Source organism: Astatotilapia calliptera, chromosome 14 (assembly GCF_900246225.1).
Source record: "Astatotilapia calliptera chromosome 14, fAstCal1.2, whole genome shotgun sequence".
Lineage (NCBI taxonomy): Eukaryota > Metazoa > Chordata > Actinopteri > Cichliformes > Cichlidae > Astatotilapia > Astatotilapia calliptera.
In genome coordinates, this window is record NC_039315.1 from 3,998,449 (window position 1) to 4,021,218 (window position 22,770).

At 41.0% G+C, this 22,770-nt stretch overlaps 1 protein-coding gene across 3 annotated transcripts in view; it reads right to left on the reverse strand.

Moving 5' to 3' along the window:
- LOC113036142 (glycerophosphodiester phosphodiesterase domain-containing protein 5-like) overlaps positions 1 to 22,770 on the reverse strand; it is a 40,865-nt gene that overhangs the window by 6,064 nt on the left and 12,031 nt on the right. The window contains exons 2-17 of one of the 3 annotated variants that reach the window (XM_026192260.1): positions 19,957 to 20,004; positions 19,435 to 19,612; positions 17,633 to 17,738; positions 17,096 to 17,199; positions 15,905 to 15,998; positions 15,110 to 15,169; positions 14,907 to 15,005; positions 14,637 to 14,730; positions 10,670 to 10,815; positions 8,922 to 9,004; positions 7,212 to 7,362; positions 6,726 to 6,944; positions 6,390 to 6,547; positions 4,754 to 4,901; positions 2,635 to 2,717; positions 1,523 to 1,602 (exon numbers count right to left, since the gene is read on the reverse strand). In XM_026192260.1, coding sequence (XP_026048045.1) covers positions 1,523 to 1,602; positions 2,635 to 2,717; positions 4,754 to 4,901; positions 6,390 to 6,547; positions 6,726 to 6,944; positions 7,212 to 7,362; positions 8,922 to 9,004; positions 10,670 to 10,815; positions 14,637 to 14,730; positions 14,907 to 15,005; positions 15,110 to 15,169; positions 15,905 to 15,998; positions 17,096 to 17,199; positions 17,633 to 17,738; positions 19,435 to 19,475 — 1,666 coding nt within the window. In that variant the 5' untranslated portion in view covers positions 19,476 to 19,612; positions 19,957 to 20,004. Of the gene's footprint in view, positions 1 to 651; positions 790 to 1,522; positions 1,603 to 2,634; positions 2,718 to 4,753; positions 4,902 to 6,389; positions 6,548 to 6,725; positions 6,945 to 7,211; positions 7,363 to 8,921; positions 9,005 to 10,669; positions 10,816 to 14,636; positions 14,731 to 14,906; positions 15,006 to 15,109; positions 15,170 to 15,904; positions 15,999 to 17,095; positions 17,200 to 17,632; positions 17,739 to 19,434; positions 19,613 to 19,956; positions 20,124 to 22,770 lie in introns of all 3 variants that reach the window. The other 2 variants (XM_026192259.1, XM_026192258.1) reach the window with 2 other exon arrangements.

Consider the following 22,770-nt stretch of genomic DNA (forward strand, 5'->3'; position numbering starts at 1 on the left):
AGGCACTTCCTTAGAATAAAAACCAAAATTGAATGAGTGCTGTTTTAACGTGGCAGCGCTCACAGAGAAGGACTGAATCTGCAGAGTGATCTAAAAACAGCAGCTGCACTGAAACAGTTCGGAGGTAAATGTAAATGGTAAATGGCCTGTATTTATATAGCGCTTTACTAGTCCCTAAGGACCCCAAAGCACTTTACATATCCAGTCATCCACCCATTCACACACACATTCACACACTGGTGATGGCAAGCTACATTGTAGCCACAGCCACCCTGGGGCGCACTGACAGAGGCGAGGCTGCCGGACACTGGCGCCACCGGGCCCTCTGACCACCACCAGTAGGCAACGGGTGAAGTGTCTCGCCCAAGGATACAACGACCGAGACTGTCCAAGCCGGGGCTCGAACCGGCAACCTTCCGATTACAAGGCGAACTCCCAACTCTTGAGCCACGATCGCCACGACAAGATGATCTTGAACTGTCTTTTTAATTTTAAGGGGCTATGTTCTTGAACTTTTTAAAAACTTTCATAACAGCTAATGATCTTTGTAGTTTCACAGAGTTTCATATGATTTCCATGGATGATGGAAAGCAGTTTTTCAGCAGGAAACACAGAAAGATGCACATTAAAAACAGGGTTCATGACTCATACAAGGTTCTTGGAGGGACGACATGCAGGGCTGACATGCGGGGGGTCATGGGTTGAAGACCAGGGGGAGGGAGACAAGGGCTCCAGGAGGAGGGTCAGAGTGAAGAGCGCTCCAGCGAACACAGATGATCTCGGCGGAGTCTGACACACATGACACATACGACACACAGCAGGAGATCACTGCATGCACAGATGTTTTCATGAAATAGCTACAGTCTTGGTGGCTAGCCTGCTACATAAGAAGCTACAACAGCACTGTGTGGGTGACTATTTCAGCCGTTAAGCACGATCACTGAACAAAGTGAAGGCTGTGAGACTATCACTACTGGCAGAAATCTGAGTGTTTTCCTCACATTTCTGACCGTTCACCAACCAAATATGAGTATGACGTGTAAATCAATGAAATACCAAATTAAATTTTTTTTAAAAAGGACAACCTAATTTTATGACAACATCACCAAACATTTAATTTCCATGTAGTAAAAACCCCTGAATATGTAACACAGTCTTCAATGAATGCAGACTAGCAGCACCTTTAAAGTCTAAGCTAAACCTCAGCCGGGATGAAAGTGACACAGATGTTTACATCTGTTTTCATCAGTTTGTCTTGTCTAGTTGCAGATTCACCAATCATGCAGAACTTTGACCTTTGAACCTTAACGTTCACTCACAGAGTCACACAATAATGGAAGCATCAGGGGAAATAAAGCGTTCAGTATTTGCCCAAGGACACTTCAACGTATCACAGAAAACAGGTAATATCAGCCATGACGGGGACAAAGCATGACAAAGTTACTGGAACACGTGTGTAATCTGCTGAAAGTTGATGTTTCACATTTATCCAGCACTGTGTACAAGAAAAACGTTGTTATACCTGTCCTGAACTTGCTGTATGGTCCATTCTCGTGAGTCTGCCGGCTGCCGGACCAGAAGGGCAGGCCTCGCTCTCTCCACCTGTCACACACACACCGCAAACAGAGATCAGAGCAGCAGAGCGTAACCTGGTGTGCTGCTGTGTTTACCACTGTGCTTTGAGGCTGCTGCATGTAGCAGCTTTGATGTGTACACATGTGAGAGGAGGTCTGGGCGAGCCTCAACTGAAGCCCGCCTATACAAAGAGTGAAGGAAGGAGCAGATGATGAAAGGGGCAACGCAGAAAAAAAAAGTACAAATAAAACCACAGAGGATTTTCTTTGTGGTGAAGAGCATCGTCTGTGTGACAGGAAAGACTCCAACTCTCTTCATATCCTCAGTCTAAGGGCTGCTAGTTATAGTCACAAATAGCTAACCTGAAAAAGCTGTGCTTGAGTTCAGATCTAAATTAACCCCTCGTGATCTCGCTGTGAACACAATCTCATGACAAATTCAGTTTGAGTTGATAAAACAAATCGTGGCTGAATATTTGAAAGCACAAAAAAGGCAGCTTCTTTAGATAAAAAGGAGCATTTATCATTATTAATGCTGTTCTTAGTAGCTCATTACTTCGTAATGTATGACTAGACAGATAATCAAAGTTAATAAATCTTTAAATGAAACTGACATCTTACATCAAGAGAAAACCAGCCGAGCGTCACATACTGTGAAATGTGTGCAAATATCAATAAATATAATCAATGTGGCTTTATTGTCATTTTTATAATATTTTAAAAATATTATACTTGAAGATAATTATTATTTGAAGAAGAGATTAAAGTAAATAATTAGACGCAGAATATTAAAACATAATTTTAGGATCTCTTGAAGCTGAACGAAAAAATATTCCGATATTATTTTTGTGTGAAGAAACAAAATGTTTGCTTCCACAAAAGTGAGCCACACTGACTCAGCCCAGCACAGCTTATGCACAGGTTATGGTTAGGTTTAGGGTTAGGGTTAGGCATTCATTTTTAATGGTTAGGGTTAGGGAAACCATTAATATGTCAATGAAGGTCCTCACTAAGATAGCTGAACGGGCTCGTGTGTGTGTGTGTGTATGTGTGTTCCTACCAGTGGAATATGAAAATTGCAGTGATGAGGAAGGCTGACACCACATCAGTAAGAATCCACATCAGACTATATTCCTCTGGGGTCTAGAGAGACACAATAAAAGGATTTATTACATTTATTAAACAAAGAGTTCTGAGATTTGTTGGGTCACAGATGGAGGAGACTGAGCATTAATACGATTATTCAACACAGTGATGGTAAACGGACTGAACACTCTTATTAAAATAATAATTGCACTGGAGCTGGAGCAGGAGAGAAGGTTTATGTAATCAAATGCTCACAGGTACAATCTCCAAACACACACGACACCTGCTGCACAAGCTTCAGTGGATAACAACAAATTTTAGACGTTTTTCAGTGAATTACTCAGAGCCTTACCTGAAGCTTGCTGACACAAGCCTAAAAACTGTTTTCATCAGGCATAATGGAAGGTAATTATCTGAAACTAAGGAGAGGGACCACAGCTCAGACACTTCCCTTCTGCTTCTCTGTCATTAGCACATGGGGATCTGTCTCCTCGGGAGCTGCTGCCAGTCCCCTCACAGGCCTTCACCAAACCGCAGCCTCAGTTCATCCTTACACAATCTGCCATTATCTTCTACAAATGCTTTCATATCTAACAGAGTATGTGGTGCCAGCTTGTGAATAACTCTTTAATGAAGCATGAAATATATTACATGTAAATGCTTGTAACCAATCCTATTACTTTTAACAGTTTCTAAGTTCTAAGAGCCTTCTGGTTTCTTTAACCTCCTAAGACCCGAACTCTTTCACGGCATGCATTTTTAATTTATCTTTTCTATTTGGGCTGATTGGGACCCGATGAATGGAAAAACAAAGAATTATCTTTTTACCTTATTTTGCTCTACAAGGGTCTGACATCCACATATGAGTACATTCATTTTAAATTTCGATAGAACAGTGGTAGTATAATGTCCTCGTAAGTGGATATCAGTAGGGATGGGTACCGTATCCGGTGCCATGATGGCACTGGTTCTGACATAAACGGTAGTAACCAGACCAAAAAGCAGCGCACATTTCGGTGCTTTTTTTCTTGAGATGTCATACACTTTGGATTCTAGCCAATCATTTTACCTTTCCAAGGATAGTAGGCGGGCCTAGGTACATACGTTCTTTTAGGGCAGAGCTACAGATTAAAAATGCCCAAGGCCAAGCGGTCAAAAGTCTGGCTGTACTTCACAGCAAAAGATGCAAACTCAGCTGCCTGCAACAAGTGCTTTAAGCTGATACTGTGATACTGTCAAAGGAGGCAACACCTCAAATCCGATGAAATACCTGGCGACGCATAGCGTTTTTTTAAAAGCCGAGAAATGCACCCGTATTTGATAGCTTGCTGCCAGACCTCACAGCGAGCACATCTACTGCGGGTGGGTTGCCTGTTATCGGACCCAGAGTTAGCAACATCCCCCAAGAACCTGAAGAGGAGAGTCCTGGCCCCTAGCCCTGCCAGTGTAGCAGAAATGATGACGGATGATGATGCAGCAGCAGCCGTTCTTCTCTGGGTGAGTAGCTTAATGTTGTTCGTGTGTAATTTATTTTATTTATTAAATTAATGCATGTAAGGTGAACTAGCAAACACCGTCGTAGTTACATGCGGCTGTCTTCTTGTTTGATGGCAGATACTCCCTTCACCCTGGCCAAAAAGACTAAAATGACCAAAGAAAAAGTGGAAAACAGCTGAACATGAGAGGTTTAGGACAAGTTTTGTGTTTTTTCCATTGTTTAAGCACTGCTTCCAGCCAAGAGTGATACCATATATGCCCTATAGCTGCAGAAAAGGCTAACATTGCTATCTTTTTACAAAAAAAAAAACCAAAAAACAAACAAACAGCTGAACATGAGAGGTTTTTGGACAAAGTTTGTGTTCTCCATTCTTTAAGCACCGGCACCGTTTCAAAACTACCGGTTTGGCACCGGTATCAGATAAAACCTAAACGATACCCATCCCTAGATATCAGGCCCTTGTAGAGCAAAATGTAGTATTTTGGCCTAGACAACCAACATTTGATGTCCACATATGTGGACGCCAGGTCCTAGGAGGTTAATAAAGTCTAATATGACTGTCTCATAAAAGAATTGGAGGTTTGAATCTGCTCACCATCAGGAACAGCGGCTTGTTGATGTTGGACAGGATGTGGATGGAGTTGGTGGTCACGGACTGCGCTCCAGCACACCAGGCCAGTGTGTAGAGCCAAGGCTGGCTGATCACATACAGGTTAGTGCTGATGTTCACTGACTGGTACTTTCTGGGGGGGGGGAGAGAGAGAGAGAGAGAGAGAGATGCAGTTTAGCATGCCAAGCCTTCTCTGACAAAGAGACATCGCCTGGATGGGAGCGCATGCTGCTCTGAAACCTGTTAGCATTGATCGGGCTTTTCCAAATGTGCAAGCTGCCAATTCCATCTGCACTAATGCACGCTCATACCAACAAAGACGTGGGCTTCTGAGGGATTAACTTTTCCACACATTTGCAGCCTTAAATTTAATGAAAGACTGTTACTGATGAAAAAGAAAGCTGTTAAGTTTAACTCTGGTATTCATACATTCTACTGCAGTTTTTCCAGTGAGTCAGTGGCCTGTAAAAGACTTGTAAAAGTTTGACCGCATGCTTTATGCTCTGATTAAAACCTATCAGGCAATAACAGTATGACTCATTCCACCCGTCACCGTTGGTGACAAATAACAGTTGAAACGTTTTCATGAAGATGAATCAGTTGTAACAGTGGAAGATTATTTCAGTCGCCTGTGTAAGTTGTGTTGAAAACTGTCTGTATGTGAGTCACTCCACCATCTTTCTTTCCAGATTGTTCTCCCACAGCTACTGTTAATGTACAACTACCTCCCTCTCTTATTCTCCTCTCAGCTGGACCCGTCTGTACCTCCTCCACTGCTTCCTTCACGCCTCTACTGAACAAATTCCTCTTTATCCACACTTTCCTCTCCTCACTTCGGCAATGAGCATCTCTCACACCTGCCCTTTATCTCCCTCTCACTTCCCTGAGGTTGTTCTACAAGCACCGAGATGGAGTCACTGAGGAAGCTGCGTCCATCTGTATCTGGGTTACATAACTGCACACATGCACAAACACAAGAGACCAATTCAAAATGTCAAGTTTCTCTCAGTTGGTATAAATAGGGTTGTTTTGCCACTAGATGGATGTGATTGCATAATTGAATGTTTGAACTATGTGCAGGCCATTATATCTGTTGTTGTTTTTCTAGTCTGAACTTACAGACTTGTACAAATAACTATGTTTAATTTGTATTTTAGAAATCCGATTTTGCATGAATAGTTTTTCTGCAGTGCATAAAAAGAAGAAACACAGAGCAGAACTTCCATCACCAGGACATCGGGTCAGGCAAAACCTGAAGAAGCAGCTGATTGTGTTGCTGTTTGTTTGTCACAAAGATGACAGCCAATACATTCAAATGAATGCTATTATTTATATCTGCTTGATTATAATTAAACTCACAATTAAAATTGTGTTGGTTAATATTTGTTTTATCTTTAATGTGTTGTTTGAGTAATTTATGCAAGTTAAAATGACAATTCAAATCATTAACAGCCCTGGTATTGGTTAATAATTCATGAGTGTGAGCATGTGGCCTCTCCTGACACGAATACAACCTAAATCTGAAGAAACTCTGAAATAATTACCGCTGCAGTGATTAACAATCTTTAATTAAAACTGCCTAAGACAGACGTTTAATGTATGCCGTTTATCAGCTCTGTACCGGATCTGTTGCTGAGACATGGTGCTGTAGTGCAGGTTCAGTCTGGTGATGTGTCCGTCTGTCAACTCCTGGATAGAAGCCTTTTCTCCAGAGGTCTGCTGCAGGTGTGGGTCCACAGCCTGGACCTGGTCCCTGTCTTCAGATGGCAGCCACAGGACCTACAGCCACACATAACACAGTGAGCAAACAACACCAGGAAAAATTAACAATAGGAAAAATAAATGCACTGATTGTGTTTGCAGAACGGCACTAGACTGAAACCAAAAATATCCCCATTAAACCAATTTAACGTTATCTTTAAATCAAAGTGCAGATACATTAATCCTGATCAGTTACCTGCGAGGAGTTGATGTGGGCCTGTACCACCTGTAGAGTGGTGTTGATGTATGACAGACTGTATGGGTGTCCAAGCGGTGGCCTGCGCAGGTCGAACAGTACGAGTCTACCACTTCGGGCTGCTACCTCCAGGAACTGGACCAGTGAGGGAATAGACTGGTTCTGGGCCTGGGAGCGGTCTGCCGCAGAGAGGGATGACACGGTGCCAAACGGATCCCTCTGCAAGTGAGAAGCAGAGTGATGGTGAGAGGAAAAAAATCAGGTTGAATTTCACCTGCTCTTAACTTAGAGGGACATTTTCTGTCTTTTTCTTTGGCTTAGTTGTTTATCTGTCAGTCACTGCCAGCAGGAACTCAAACAACATTTGTGAATTCTAAATATCTGTAGGAATGTGTTTCTTCAGTAGTTTCTGTACAGATGATGCATTTCTAAGCCAACAACATGCTGCTGTTGCTCTGTGTTGAGCTGCGTGCGTGCTGGTCATACCGATAAGAACCAATCACCAGCGTTCAACTGCTGCAGCTCGGTCCAAGTGAACATGGAGGCGTCGAGGTGTGTCCTGTTTGGGAAAACCTCCGCGATGTTAGTGGTCCTCTTCAGGGTGGAGTCGTGCATCAGGAAGGGAACACCATCAAAACTACAGACAGAAAGAAATATTCAGTGAGTCACAACACGAGGATTCAAGAAGGAAAAGTAGGACTCCAAGATGAAGGGTAAGTGATACAAGGGAAGAGGAAGTGAAGAGGCAGTAAGGATGACCAGATTCACTGGTCAGCACTGATAATATGACTTCATAACAACAATATGTAGATTTATGATACAAACTGAACCCCAGAATCTGCCCTGCAGACTCTCAGTAAGTTGCACTTATTGAGCTTCAATCCTCTTTCACAAATCTGTTGATGTGGCTGAAGGAATAAAAAAAAAATAAAAAAAAGAAATCGCTGCACTCCTACCAGAAAGCTCACCTTATGAAAGACATTATATAGTGTAGTTACACAACAGGAGCCCAGTATCATGCACAACACAGAAATACAACTCATTCTTATGAAAGCACCACCAGACTCAACAGCACTGGATTAAGCTAACCCGCTGATGCTGAGCCATGCAGCTGATCCTCCTGTTTTCAGGTTGTAAAATGGCGCTAAACGTTTGGTTGTAGGCTCACGGGAGTGCTCACCGCTAATTGGATTAGCATGGCAGTAATCACCTCAGCAATGAGAGAAGCGTGCTAGCATCTGATCTGTGTAATTCAAGAGACTCGGCTGTAGTTCACTGATCACCTGATCTGATTGATCTGATCATTTTACCATTAAAGAAACGCCCAGAGGTAACAGTCAGTGTCAAAGGATGCACCGATTGCAGTCATGAGTTTTTGTAATCCTGTAATGTGAGGCTGGCTTTAGATGAGCAATCTTTTCGTGCCATCTGCAGTCTGGATTTTAAGTTACATGCCAGGTTCCAAACTTTCACACTTTTGGTGTGAGACACACTTATTCACTGATTCTTCCTATTGTCAGCAAACAAATAACCCACCAAATAAGCCTCTGAGATAAATAAAGCATATGCCAGCATATATGACTGGTGAGAACACATCCTGTCAGAGGTTATAGGTGGATGCTGAGGTAGCAGTAGTACTGACATATTAGAGTGAAAGATGGGAAATTTTCAGCTTAACCCTCCTGTTATGTTGCGGGTCAGATTGACCCAGAACAGAAGAGATGTCACATGTCATCTGCATCATTACAGAAAACGAAAAAAATCAAAATTATAAAAGAAAATTGTAAAATAATCAATGCCAGTGTTTCTGACACTTTTGGATGAGTAAATTTGCCCCGGGTCAAATTAACCCAGGAGCATAATCGGTGTTCCTGGAAACCAACATAACAGGAGGGTTAAGAAAGAAAGACTGCTACGCTTGTTATGGGCATACAATACGACGCAGCTCAAGTGGTGCATCTGAACTAGCTTGAACCAGCAGTTATCCTGAGCACCATCAGACCTGCTGGGACATTTTACTTTAAGTAACTCTGTAACACTGAGACTGGTCCTTGTAACCAGGAAGTCAAGTTTATAATGAATTTTGTAGATTAAATTCAAGATCTATCTGTTTTTACAGCAGTGACATTACTGTGTGCAATTCACATGCTCCATAAATAAAAGAGTGAGATAAAAAAAATCAGCAGGATGACACACCTGATGGTGACATCAGTCTCCAGTCCTTCTCCTCCAGCTTCCACTGCCTTCTCAAAAGACATCACAGTGTTCTCCGGAGCGAGCTACAGAAAAACAAGCAACAATTTCAGAAGGGATTGTTGGAATGGAATTCCATGCTATGCTTTATATTAACTAAAATGCCATATAACCATAAAGTGCCGTATTAAGTCGACACAGCCCTGAAAATAAAGGCATTAGACTACGTGTCCTTGGGGGTAGAAAGCTGTAGACTCTTGCTCACGCTTGCCTGGGAGAAAGTAGATAAGAGGGGACCATCTTCTAGTGGAAAGTTACTGAAACACTTGTTTAGACTAGAGAGGGACCAGCAGATTTGATTGTTTGATTGTAACTGATTGTTTATTCCGAGATGAAAAACTCAAAGGGGATATTGCACTGTTTTATGATGCATGATACTACTGATTTATAAGAAATACTGTTTGCAGAGAATCATGGCCTTATTTGTCTGATTAGAAAGAACAAAACATACTGCACAGGAAGCCGAGGTCATAACTTAGGCTTAGTCTGGAAGGGGGCCGAAGCTATAAGAATGTGAGAAACAGTCAGACACTTCGAGATTTTGCCGGACACCCTCCTGTGCAAATCTCCCATCCGGACGTTTATGCCTAAAGGGTTGTATGGTATAAAGAGATTGTTGATTGAGCATTAAACACCAAGTGTTGTTCTTCTTTCAGCCCAAAGATCAAAGAATTGGGGTATTTAACAGGATCCAACCATCGCCCTGATCAGACATATTCTAACAGGATTGCACACAGGATGCTGCAGAAGCAAAATCAGTTTCCAAAACGTCAATCTGGATATCAGCCTGTTTTCTTTTCCTCATTACATCGTGAGCTTTAGAGTATCTGCTGAGCTACTGGGCACAACTTAATATAAGCTGTTTATATTTATTTCTGATCTACAACAAGCAGCACAACTGTTAGAACTGTCACAGCTGACATTAACTTAGATGGAAACCTACTTCCACGACAGAATTGACCTCCTATGATGTCAATATAAGCTCAGACGCATGTTGAATAATAAATATCCACTTTCCCTGCTGCCACCTGCATGAACATTACAGCCAACAGGTGGATTTTCCCGTTTCACAGCTAGCCAAACAACGAGGAAACACTGACTGTTTAGGAGACACAGAGTGAAAGTGGACAGCACATCTTTGGTTTCTTAACATGAAACTCTTTGCTGTAGCCAGGGGGAGTACCAAAGTGACCCTCTTAGACTTGTTAGTTTTAATCTTGTTTTCCACTGAGGTTCACTGGTTTTCTAATATAATATAAGTCTATGAGCCGCTATGTTACATCTATGCAAGTTTGTGAGAGCAGGTCTTCATGGTGCAAATTAATCTTTATACACGTGGTGTTTAATGTCCACTTTAACTCCAAGTGGAAATTTTTTTAATGACTTTATTTTAGGGCAAAGTCAAAAAACTGTTTGGCAGTTTATTTTTTAAATGCCCCATAAGTAGGATGGCAAAGGGTCCAATTTGTCCCAGTGGATGGAAATGCAAGGTGTGAAACTGCAGCGTGGATCATTGTTTTCTATTTTTACATAACTGCACTGCGATTCTTGATGTGATGATGTCAGCGTTATGATGCGTACATTACCCAAAGGGAGGCTAATCCACAATCACACAAGTTAAAATATTTTGCAAACTTACTTTAGGAATAAACAAAATCAGATCAGATGATAATGGTTTAATTCAGCCTCACCATTGGAGCTCCTCTGTGCCCAATGAGAGTAGGGGCAGGTCCCAGAGTTCCCGCCTCTTTGATGCAGGGCGAGTACATTCCCAGAGGAACCAAGTAGAGCGAGAACAGCACGGACAGAAAGAGTCCCAGGACGGCCACCTGACGGACTAAATGCCACAAAAATAAATAAACGGTCATGAAACAGGAGCGTACTACTGCATACTACTGTCCAAATATTCTGCACATAAAATACACGCATTCTGCTGTAATTTGTGCAATTCACATGTAAACAAATCCTAATACTAACAAGCATAAAACTTCACAGTTACAGGAGTGCTATGCAGTAGAAACTGGAACTTAATCAGGATAATATGGAGTAAATCTTTCTTGATAGGATCAACATAGTGCTTAACAACAGCAGCCATATGGGCAACACAGGGAAGTCTGGACAGAGAGCAAATACAAAGACCTGAATTGTAGCCTCTTAAATACAGATAATAATAATAAGACTATTCTATGAGTTTTTATAGTAACTTCATGCAAGACTGTGTATAGTTTAAACTTTACAACAGGCAGAATAGCCTTTTTTAATTGTCTTCCCTGATGAATAAAAGATATCTTACCCCACTCATCACCCCACCCTCTGAATCCACCCCGAACACCATGTTACCCCAGAATTCGTCTGTTCGACACAGAAAGCTGACAAATAAAGCACCAGAGGTCAGCAGGACTAAGATTTTAATGAGGGGTAAGTTGCCTCCAACTAGGCTGAAACAAATCACGTCTTCACTAATAAACGAGGCTCTGAGTTTGTTTCATTTAGAGAAACTCTGCAGGCAGCACCGGTTTATTCTGTGCAGGTCAAATTAAAAGGTGAGACCAGAATAAGGACTATTTAGACGGTTGCAGCAAAAACAATAAATCTGTAACTGTGTGAGGACTGCCTGTATTTAATATATCAATTTATTAGTATCAAGAATATCACTTATTATTGAGTCAGGTTAACAAGGGAAAGAAAATATTTAAAAAAAATCTTTGGTTATACATCACTGTGCACAAATCTTGAGTGACCCCACATTTCTTTATAATTTGCTAGGAAGATGGAAATGAGTGCAGCCATACATGTACACAGCAGAGTTTGCACGATTCTAAGAAGCTTCAATATTTGGTATGGCTGCCTTTATAAAGCCCGAGCCCACTCTGGTAGCTTTCTTCTAGTTTGTTTAAGTAGTTTTCAGAGACTTCAGGAGACTTGGCTCAACTGAAGAACAAATGCATCTCTCTGTGTCAAGTCTCTGATGGGTTTTTTTCCCCATTTCTTCATCTGCTGTTGATAGTTTTTAAGCTTTAAAGACCTACCACCTCTTTTGCCCTCCATTTGTCAAGTGTCCTCAACCATACCGAGCTATGCTGCATTTTCAGCTAATGCCTCTTTGCCACACCGTGTTGCCGTGTGCATGTTTTTTGTACATTAAACTAAAAAAAAGGGAACATGTTGTGTTTTTTGTGACCCACTGCTAATAAGAAAGTGCCTAAAAATTCAATTTAAAATGTGATCTTTCTAAGTTGTCAGTTATGTGTTGATACCACACTGGGTCACAGTGTAAGTATTGCATCAAATTAGTAAAATATATAATTAAAATGTTGCACAAAATCTTCACACCAGTGCTGCTACTCCATGTCTTTCATTAGAGCATCAAAAAGCAAAACAAAGGTTTGGCATTTTGCACAGGAACAGGATTAATGCCCCGAGCAAGACAGCGTTGGCAAGCCCTGCTGTGGCCTCTATGTGTATATATATCTATGCACGAGAGCTATGACTACTGCTGAGTCATTTGACCAAGGAAGGAAGGCCAATTTTACACTTCCCTGCTACAGATAAAAGCCAGATTTAAGTGGGACTTTTTGTGGTCATTGTGGCATTAATAGAGAGAGAAATTCTGCCCTTTTGGGAAATGTCAACAGGTGCTCCTTTGTCAGCGTCCCACTAAAGAGTCTCAGCATGACTAAGCACAGACACTCCTACTGCTGCCCCGTCTGTCTCCTCTTTGAACAACCTGCCCAAAACCATCAGAAACCATCAGCTACTGTTACAAACATCATCAAAATAGAGGACAGACATTTTGCTTTTCTTTCACAGGAATCCTTACCAATGTTTAAACCAATCCTAAATTAAATAAAGTCATAGATTTAACCGAGTATAATAAACGCACATAGCTTCAAAGTCTGGATTATTTTCTAATGACCAACAGGAGGCAATGACTATGGGACATCCAGTTTCCTGATAAGTTGTTGGGCTTAATCGCTAGTTGGAAATTATTACGTATGGCACATGGCTCATTTTACAGGTTTTAATAGCTTTAATAGTTCTCCCAGTATCCAGTTTAACTTTGTCCAGATGTTTATCTCAAAACATTAAAGAGGACTAAGCCATATTACACAATCTGCTTCTGCTAGCACAGACCCCTGACACGAGTCTGCATCCTTCTGCCCGCTAAATCACCATAGCAACAAGAGAAAGTACCAACAGAGAGAAGAGAGAGAGAAGAGACATGGAGGTCAAAGCCATTCAGCAGAGAGGAAAGGACATGACACAAGACAGAAAGCAACCTGAAGACAGGTTAAAAGAAACAGATGGCAGCTAAAGGGGCAGAGCTGGCAGGGCACGAGATCAGAATGACCTCGAGACCAATAAAAACAGACTCAGTTTGCAGGAAAATTACTCAAATGAAAACCCTTTTGTGCCTAACGGTGGCTGGAGGGAGATCTACAGGTTGATAAGCTTTGACAGAAAAGGAAGGATTTGCTCAGGAGTACAACTTTTGCAGCCAAAAAGCCAATAAAGAAATTCCCTAAGATCCTTCAGCCTATTTTCTCTTTCAGTTACTGTACTGATAGGCTGCATATACCTATTTCTATTCTTCTCTCTTTCCCAACTATCTGATACTCTGGCTTTTAAAAGAGAACAAGTTCTAAACTGAGACAAAAATGTGCTTTTTGTTCCCTTTATTATAATAAAACATAAAAACATAGTTTTTTTTAAAGGGTGTAGTTCTGGTGTAGCATTATCAAATATTTAACTACTTTTCATGTGATTTTGATTCACGAGTTCTTCCATGTAGATCTACATACAAGATATGATTAAAAACCTATAAAATCAAGCATATAAAAGCTGAATCAGATGCTTAAGAAAGGTTCAGTGTTGCAAATGCACAATCACCCACAGTATGAAAGACGTGGACAAAGACATCACCCAGGTTCTGTTTTAAAGCATCGACCTGAGTGTTTGCACTGTCCTCATGTTGGTGTTTAAAAATCAGATATGACGAGGGAATGTTGTGTCTTTCAGTTGTGGGTAACAGACATGCTGTCCATAATACAAATAGAAAAGTTCAGCAAAGACTCAAAAGATTCTCTTCTGAGTGTCTGGAAACCCTTCTTGGAACACTTTGCGAGGACTAAACTGGACCCAGATTTGTAAACTCTCATCAACTCCAGCTTTTGGTGCTCTATCCTGTGGTGTTCTGTGAAGTGCATGTTTGCTTGAATTAATTGTTTTTTCTGGAACACATCTGAGACGGTCTGTTTTTGTTTGTTTTGGGATTTGTGTTGGTTTATATTTTGAAAATGTGAAATAAAATAATAACAAAAAAAAATCAAATATGATAAACTTCAGCAGATCAGACTGAGAAACTGAAGACACTGCAAGCTCCAGGAATGAGTCATTAGTCAGTAACTCAAGTGATGAATGAATAAATTACTAAATTAACTTCATGCTTTATTCAGTTTGACCTGAAACTTTGTAAAGTAACGAACACCCCAAGTCTTTTCACAACCAGAGGAGTCGCCCCCTGCTGGCCATTAAAAGATGGCAGATTTGAGACATTTCCATTTTGTCTTCACCCTAAGACGGTTGAACCCATGTTTTACACCGTCTATGCCCCACCCAACTTTCAGTGTTATTTTTAAAGTGCAAAACATCCCTTACCTTTCTTGTTCATGCGAAAGAAATGTAATGCTATTGGCCAGGAAAGAATCGCCATCAATGACACTGCAGCCACATGTAGGTAAGGTGCTGTGACCTAAATATAAAAAGAAAGCGACAGCACGTAATAAACATAACTGTACAAATCTCTCTGCTAATATTTATGACTACAATAATAACTGTACAATGTTTAATAAACTGTGGTTAATTATTTGAAAAAAACAAAACCAAACAGCGAATCACTCCTTGCTGTGATTGGCTGGTGTGTCTCACCTGCAGAGAGAGGAGGAGAGTCTTCCATTCTTTGCTCCAGAGGTCAGAGAGGATGGCGGTGGCTGTGACGGAGAACGCCAGCGTCACCACAATACCAGACTGACAAAGAGAGGAAGACGAGAAAATACAACGTATGTGAGTGCACACCAACGGAGACCTGAAAAACCAACACTTCATGCTCTTTTACATTTCTGTATTTATACCTTGTGGCTCCAGTGAAGGTACAACCTCTGGCCCTCAGAAAGCAAACACACCGCCAGCACCTAAACAACAGGTGCAGAACAGGCTTAGAGTGTCAGACATTAATATTCTTAATATCCAATATCTATTAATATTAGCGTTTTATAAAGCTGATTAAAGCAACCATCTGTTAAACCTTTAACTTCAAGAACTTTAAAAAAAAAAATAAAAAAATTTTTTTATTTTGTCCTGATTTTTTTCTTATTATTACATTTCTTTCATGTGTCCAATAAAAACAGTCAAATCTCTACGGATTTGATCAAAGCCAATCTTCAAAGCAGAAAGTCAACTGTTAATACAGATTTTTCTTTCACATGTTTTATATAAAAGTCTTACATAAGTTTGTCACTCTAGAGAAGAAGACAAGCTCCTAAATGTCAAACGACCTGCTGATGGAGCCCGAGGCACAGTGCACACTTGTGTCTAATAAAACGCTTTGAAGAACTCCAGTTAAAGTGAAAAAAAAACAAACAAGTAATCTGTGATGTTTCAATGCTTTGCTGTTATTGCATAACTGCAGGAGGGCACAGGTTGGTAACAGGAGAGCAAACAAACAGTCAAGTAGGTCCCAATAAGGTGTTGCTGAAAACTTGCTGAACTTTAATAAGAACATTGTTGTAGCTGTAATACAAAGGCTTTCTTGGCAGCTCCAGGGAATTAAAGTGGCAACCACTATTTTCTTTCTTTCTTTTTTTAATTGGTTTTCTATTACATTTCCAGGTTCCAGACGGGTTGAAATCTGAAATCGGTGTTCATACCAATAGCAGAGCGATGTATGTGAAGAGAGCCGCAGCAACAATCAGCAGGACCAGAGACCAGGGGAACCAGAACCCAAGATTCCCAAAGTTAAACCTGAAGATACAAAAGGACAGAAACAAAACTGTAGCAGCAGCTTCATGTCTGTTTAAAGTGTGCTTCATGGTGTGTTTGGTCCGTTTAATCCACACCAACTCTGAACAAAACATCAAACAGTCATCAACTGTGGACATTTATACCTGTGGACAAAAACTGCAACATTTCCTGGAGACAGTTGTCATGAATCTGTAAGTGATGTGTTTTATGCATATTTTGTGTGGAGCACATGTTTAACCAGATAAAGCTGGAACAGAAAAGCTCTTTAAAAGCAGCAACAGTTGTATTTTTTACTTAAACAATGTTTTCTTTGAGTCCTAACCAGCTAGGTTTTGTTACAAAAAAAATAACCAGTTAATGTAGTATTGTGTTGCATTTTTCAATACAAGTTCAAAGTGTGAAAATCAGTGACGATTGAATGAACTCCCAAGATGTGTGTCTTGCTCATGAATCAGTGCATATGAGTGTACTTAGACTTATGAACAAATGTTGTGGGAGATTCAAATGCTTTATGACAGTTACAGCTGCTCAAGTTGTCTTTTTCTGACTCTGAAAAACGTTTCACTGACGATTGATTTTCAACTTTATTTCCTCCAAACAGCTCTACTCTTATGGCTACATCCCAACTCCATCACATAAAACAATGGATGCACTAAAAATTACAACAAACACTTAATGAGCGGTTGTGAAACTGAAGCGTACAATGCAACCCAGAAATGGAGACGTCTTCAAAGTAAAAGTTGCATCTTTTGTGACATTTTTCTTTCAGCAATAAGGGACAACTTTTACTTTGAAGGCAAACATTCTCAGTTACTAGTTTGCATTTTCTCTACTGCTTGAGTGTTTGCAGACATGTCATCTGTGTTTTTAATGCAAACTATGGGCAAAAGTGACAATCTTCTAGCGACCAAAGACATTGCAAAGGTTTTTGGTCCAGAACCTTGTTTGGGACTGATTTCACCCAGCAACAGCCAGCAACCATTTGCCAATCAGTTGGAAAATAGAGAGTAAAGGTTTCCTCTCCAGACATATGTGCCTGAGGCAAAACATTAATGTGTGAGCACTTGTCAGTGTTTGTCAGTGTGCTCAGTACGAACCAGTCAAAGTCATTGTAGTCGTTCTGGGCTTCACTCCAGAAATAGAGGAACACAAAACTCAGGAAAAAGGTGAGGATCAGGAGGCCAAAGCTGCCACACTCCACCTGTAAAACACACAGAAGTTCAATCAAACAGCCCATTTCTACTCCACAAAAGAAAAAAATCAAATATATTTGTATCATACTCCGCTAGCTCCTGGTGAAGATGTTAAACAGTTTAAAGGCGAACTTGTTTTCTCGGGGTAAAAAAGGTTTACATTCATATTTGGAGCACAAACTCCCTGATGCTGAGGACGTATTTTATTACCAGGTGCAAATAGAACCACTAAATATTAAAACCAGCTGACAGAGCGTATGCACATACTGATATTTTTTCATAGAAAAAGCAGTCAGAGTCAGCAGGCCAGACTGAGGAGAACCGGCTGGGTAATCAATACTCTTTGCACAATCAGCAAACTAACCAACAATCTGCTTGTTGCAGACGGTGTGTGTGTGTGTGTGTGTGTGTGTGTGTGTGTGTGTGTGTGTGTGTGTGTACCTTGCTGCAGCAGCACTCTCCCGGCTGTGCCCGGGCTCTTTGGTATCGTCTCCATTGGCAGCCGTAGAGGCCAGCCAGGCAGGAGACAAATGGCTGGTGTTCATACCTGATACAGATACAAAAACACTCAGGATGACACTTTCCTAAATACAGCATTCAACATATTAAATACATGTTATGAATGAACTGTAGTCCTACAATTTTATTACAAATAGGCTTTGAGCAACACACTTTACTGTCATTTCTGAGAAGTGTTAAACTGGACATTTATGTTTTTTCTGTCATGTACTATTACAGGGGTGAATCTTCATATAGAACATGGACAAAGCCTATGGGCAGGTAACCTCTGCTATCCAAAGGAACAGGCTTCAGACTGGTCTCTTTGGCCCCCCACCCCAAATCTTGGCCTTCCACCCACCTACTGTTCAAACCTGTGTTTGCCGGAAGGGACAGAAGAGAGTCAGGAAGGACAAGACAGGAGCTAAAAGGGCTCGTCTTTGAAGCATCGAGGCCCAGAAGGTTTGTTTTCAAATGTTTAAAAAAAAAAAAAGGGATCATGCACAGTAAGGGTCAATGTATAAATGTGCCAGATTTAGCTTTACATCTGCAGCCCCTGACAAGTCGATGGCCCTTACAGCATAAAGAGTAAAAGAAAACTAAAAACACAAGAGCATCGACTCAAAAAAGAAAAACCAGAAAAGAAAAGCACATAAACGTGAGGATGTACACAGTATTTCAAATCGTGACAGCATGTTTAATGATCCTGTGACCACTGTGTTATACTGTGTCCAACTGATATGATGAAAAAGCATTATTTTAATCTAGGATTCATACAAAGGTACTCCAACATGAAAATACTGAGCTGGAAATGAGCAAAGAATAGTGCAGGGTGTGAAATAATCTAATCAAAATAATGTTGAGTGAAAACCCAGATTCACTAACATCTAAAATTAATAAATCTTTGCATGACAATGTGCTGGTTGCTCGAGATTTTACTGAAATCAACGAACTGCCAGCAACAAACATTTCCTACAGTAAACACACAGGAAAATAGCACAGTTTAGATGATGCATTCAGGTTATCTCGGTACATAAATAAGCTGTGTGACTCATCCTGTACAGATGGTCATACTTTAGATCGAACAGTCCTCCATGAAAACAGTGTAAAGCTCATCGTGTACAGACAGGATGTTTGAAAAGTTATTTTCTGATACTTTAAAACAAATTAAGTTCAGCCCCGAGGAACCAATGACAATTAAAATGGTCTAAATTCTAGATTTGAAATCAGGGTGTATTTTGTTTTATTGAATGCCTCTTTGTACCAGTGTGTAAAAATAATTCAGGACACTCCATTCAAGCTACTTTAGGCTAACCCTGTCTGCTGTTTACATTTTCTGGATGTGTTTTATTTTTAACTTTGCAGGCTCTGTTAAACCCTCATAAAAAGTGCAGCTGTAACAAAATCTGCTGCTGAGGTTGCCTTGCCTCTCTTTCTTCATCTCTAAACTGCTCAGCTTTAGCTGTCTCTCTGATGTACTCTAATGTTATCCTGGTCATTCCCAATGAAAATCTTAACATATTCAGCCTCTCCAGGGCTTGCAAAATCACTAGCCCCGGGACGTCGGGCTGGTGATTTTGCGAGCCCTGCTCTCCACTTCCTGTCTTTTTGTCAGTCCCAAACATCATAGCAAGTCTCACTACCATCTTGTAAACCTTCCCATTCACACTTGCTGATATTCCTGTGTCAAAAATTGCCTCTAACATGTGTCCCCACCATGTCTCCACCCTGCCTGTTCGCCTTACTTGTTTACTGTCAGTTGCTCTGCATGGTTGACCCAAGCCATTTAAACTCATCTTCCTTCACCATCTCTGCTCCTCGCATCTTCACTTTTCCATCTGTCTCCTTCTCATTTAAACATCTTCTGCCCAGCGTCTCTCCTGTGCACACCTCCACCTCTCCAGGCTCTCTTCCACCTGATCTCTGCAAACATCATATTTCAGAGACCTGACCTCATCAGTCAGCCTGTCCTGTCACCACTGTCCTCATACATGTCCTGCATCACCATCACACACTTCTCTGCCCTAACTTTTTCCATGACTTCCTCATGAAGTACCACAGTTCACCTCTTGGCTTCCATTATATGCTTTCTCTAAATCCACCGGACCTTGGTAAATAATGATTAGAAGCTATATTAACTTACAATGTTTCCTTCAAGATCGAGGAAAGATGACTAAGAAAAAAAAGAGGTTAGAGGCCATTTTTTGGACTATTCAACTACAGTCTGTATGTACCACAGTGAGTGTAATGGTGATGGTGTTTTGTACCTTTGCAGCAGCTGCCGCCGCACCACCTTTAGCTTCCCCAGCTTCAGTCTGGTCACGGGCATACAGTCAGCCCCAGCCCAGCATCACAGGGAGAGACAGAAAAGGAGAGAAGACATGTAGGACAGCGAGAGGGGAAAAGCTGGATTTTTGGCCACCAAACTCTTTACCTAAGGGGGAGAAAAGAAATCTCAATTTAAAATGTATTCACAGGAAGAGTAGACTCAGCAAGACAGCATGTGAGTGTCCTGGTTTCATTACTGTGGCCTGCTTAAAGTAACCCAGAAGATGCAGATCAGCTCACAGAAATACACACTGACCTGTATTTGATCTACAGCTCAAACATGTGATTTATGATAATCAAATGTCCTACATGCTCAGCTAATCTATCACGCCACATCTGGAGCAGAACGACTGAACTACACCCACAGAAGAAGAACAAGTCTCTCTCTCTCCATCTACCCCTAAAGACAGAGTAATGGCAGCAATTTTTCAGGGGGATTGGAGTAGCATCGCTGTAAAGCTGCACCTCGTTCACAGTCACGAGCTGTGAGTAGCAACTGAAAAGAATGAAGTGACAGAGTTTCCTCAGCCTTAACATATAAACCCAAGAATGGACTCACTTCACACTGCAAGCTGTTATTTCACATGACATTACTTCAAGTTTCTGGAAGTCGCTTCCTGCATCACTTCTGTGTGGACAGCCCTCCACAGATAGCTGAGGAGTTTGGAGATGAGACATTGCTCCTTCATCTCAAATAGAGCCAGGTGAGGTGGTTCATATGTCTTATAAGGGTGATTCTTGACACCTGCCTTTGGAGGTTTTCTGGGCACCCAAAAAGTTGCAGGAAACCCGATGTAAACCTCGTTCAATAGATTAAATATGGCATTGAAGTGCAGCTGGGATTTCCCAGAAGAAAATGTTTTGTGGTGAAGGACATCTAGAAAATCCCATTTCACCTGGTGATACTGCAGCCCTAATGTGGACATAATTGATGGATTTATTTAAAAATTAGATTTGTTCCTGGATCTGATAAGACAGCTTCTTCCACAAGAATGAAAACAGTAGCTCAAGAAATTTACAACCAGGTTTGAAATTCCTGATGTGCAATTCATTTCAGCCAAAACTATTCTGCTCTATACCACACAGTAATGTGCAGTAAGCACTGAGCACCCTTCATTTCTTTACATTTTGCTTGCAAAATGGAAATAGGTGAAATAAGATGACAGTACTTTATTAAAACGTGCTAACATAAGCAATATATTTTATACTACATACATCCCCATCTTAAAATGTGCACAGTTCAGTGTGTTGTTTGTCATTTCCATTTTAATTTTTGTGACTGAAGTCTGTTACTAGACGACCAGCAAACTTATCGCACAGCTCCCATGGCAACTGTGACATCAGATATTATTACTGCAGTGAAGAGGATGATGGAAGGTGGGGCAAACAAGAAAGGACCAGATGGAGTGATAAAGGGGAGAGTGAGGAAATGACAGGGTGAAAGTGTGAGAGGGAAACCACGATTAGGCGTCATCAAAGCTGTTATGTACAGAACATAAAAGCACACAGAGTCCTCTGTCCCACACTCAGTGAATTGTGCAGTTCACAGTGAGCACATAGTACATTCAGAGAGACGCGGAATATAAAAACAGGAAATGTAAATATCTGGCGAGGGAGTCAGCACCCACATGCTGTCATTCAAGCAAACCTGAGATACTGAATGTGTTGTGCTGGAATTGCCCACCCCTGGCCTAGAACAACTAAATGGTTTTGGCCATTATTCATCAACTGTCCGGGGAGCACATGTTTTATGACTCATTCATTTATAAGTGTGGTTGCCTTAACTGGGAGGTTTGTGCCAACACAGGAAATCCCTGCAACACGTGTACATGGATCAAACATGTATGTGTGGAACTGCAGAAATTTAGACATCACTTTCAAATGACCCTTTTTGTACCATCTTTTATTATTTTTAGTTTAGTTGTTTTAAAGTGTGGTAAATGGGCTGGTTCTTATATAGCGCTTTCCTACTCTACTTGAGCACTCACAGTGCTTTATATCATTTCACACCCATTCATACAAGCACTTTTTTTCTTTGCTTTTTTTACTTAAGTGCTTTCTATCTAACATTGACACACATTCATACTCTGACGGACGTATCGGAGGACAACTTGGGGTTTGTAACTTGCTCAAGAATATTTGACATGCAGACTGAAGCAGCCAGGGATCAGACCTCCAACCTTCTGAGTAACCAATGACTTGTGAGCTTTGTGTCACAGCCAATGGGAGTAATAATAAAAAGTATAAATAAATAAACAACTAATCGTCTACAGGCACCGCAATGGATTCACACCAGCAGCTGTTTATCTGGACCGGCTTACTGCTAACAGTTAAATTGCAGAAGGATTAATTGGTATTTTAGTCCACAGACTGTCTCCCTTCATTCTGCAGACAGCTCTGTTTCTATAGGCTTACATAACTAAACCATTGTTGTCTAAAGTTACTCTCAACCCACAGCCTGTCAGAAAGTTTTAACACCCGATAAAAGTGTTTTTTTCTTCTGTCTGTTGCTGGGTTTAGGACCTAAAGTGCGTCAGATGTGAGGCAGGTTGTGACATGAAGAGAGCACTACCTGAGCTCCTGAGGTAAAAAGTAGGGTGCACTTGTTAAATTTAGGAGGATAAATTCGCTGCCCAACGAGTGAGGACGCACAAAAGTGGATCACGGGAAAATGTGCTGCTGAGGTTTTTCAATCTTTATGTCAACCTCTCCTTCCTTGGCTCTCTTTCTTTGTCTTGACACAGTTTTCCTTC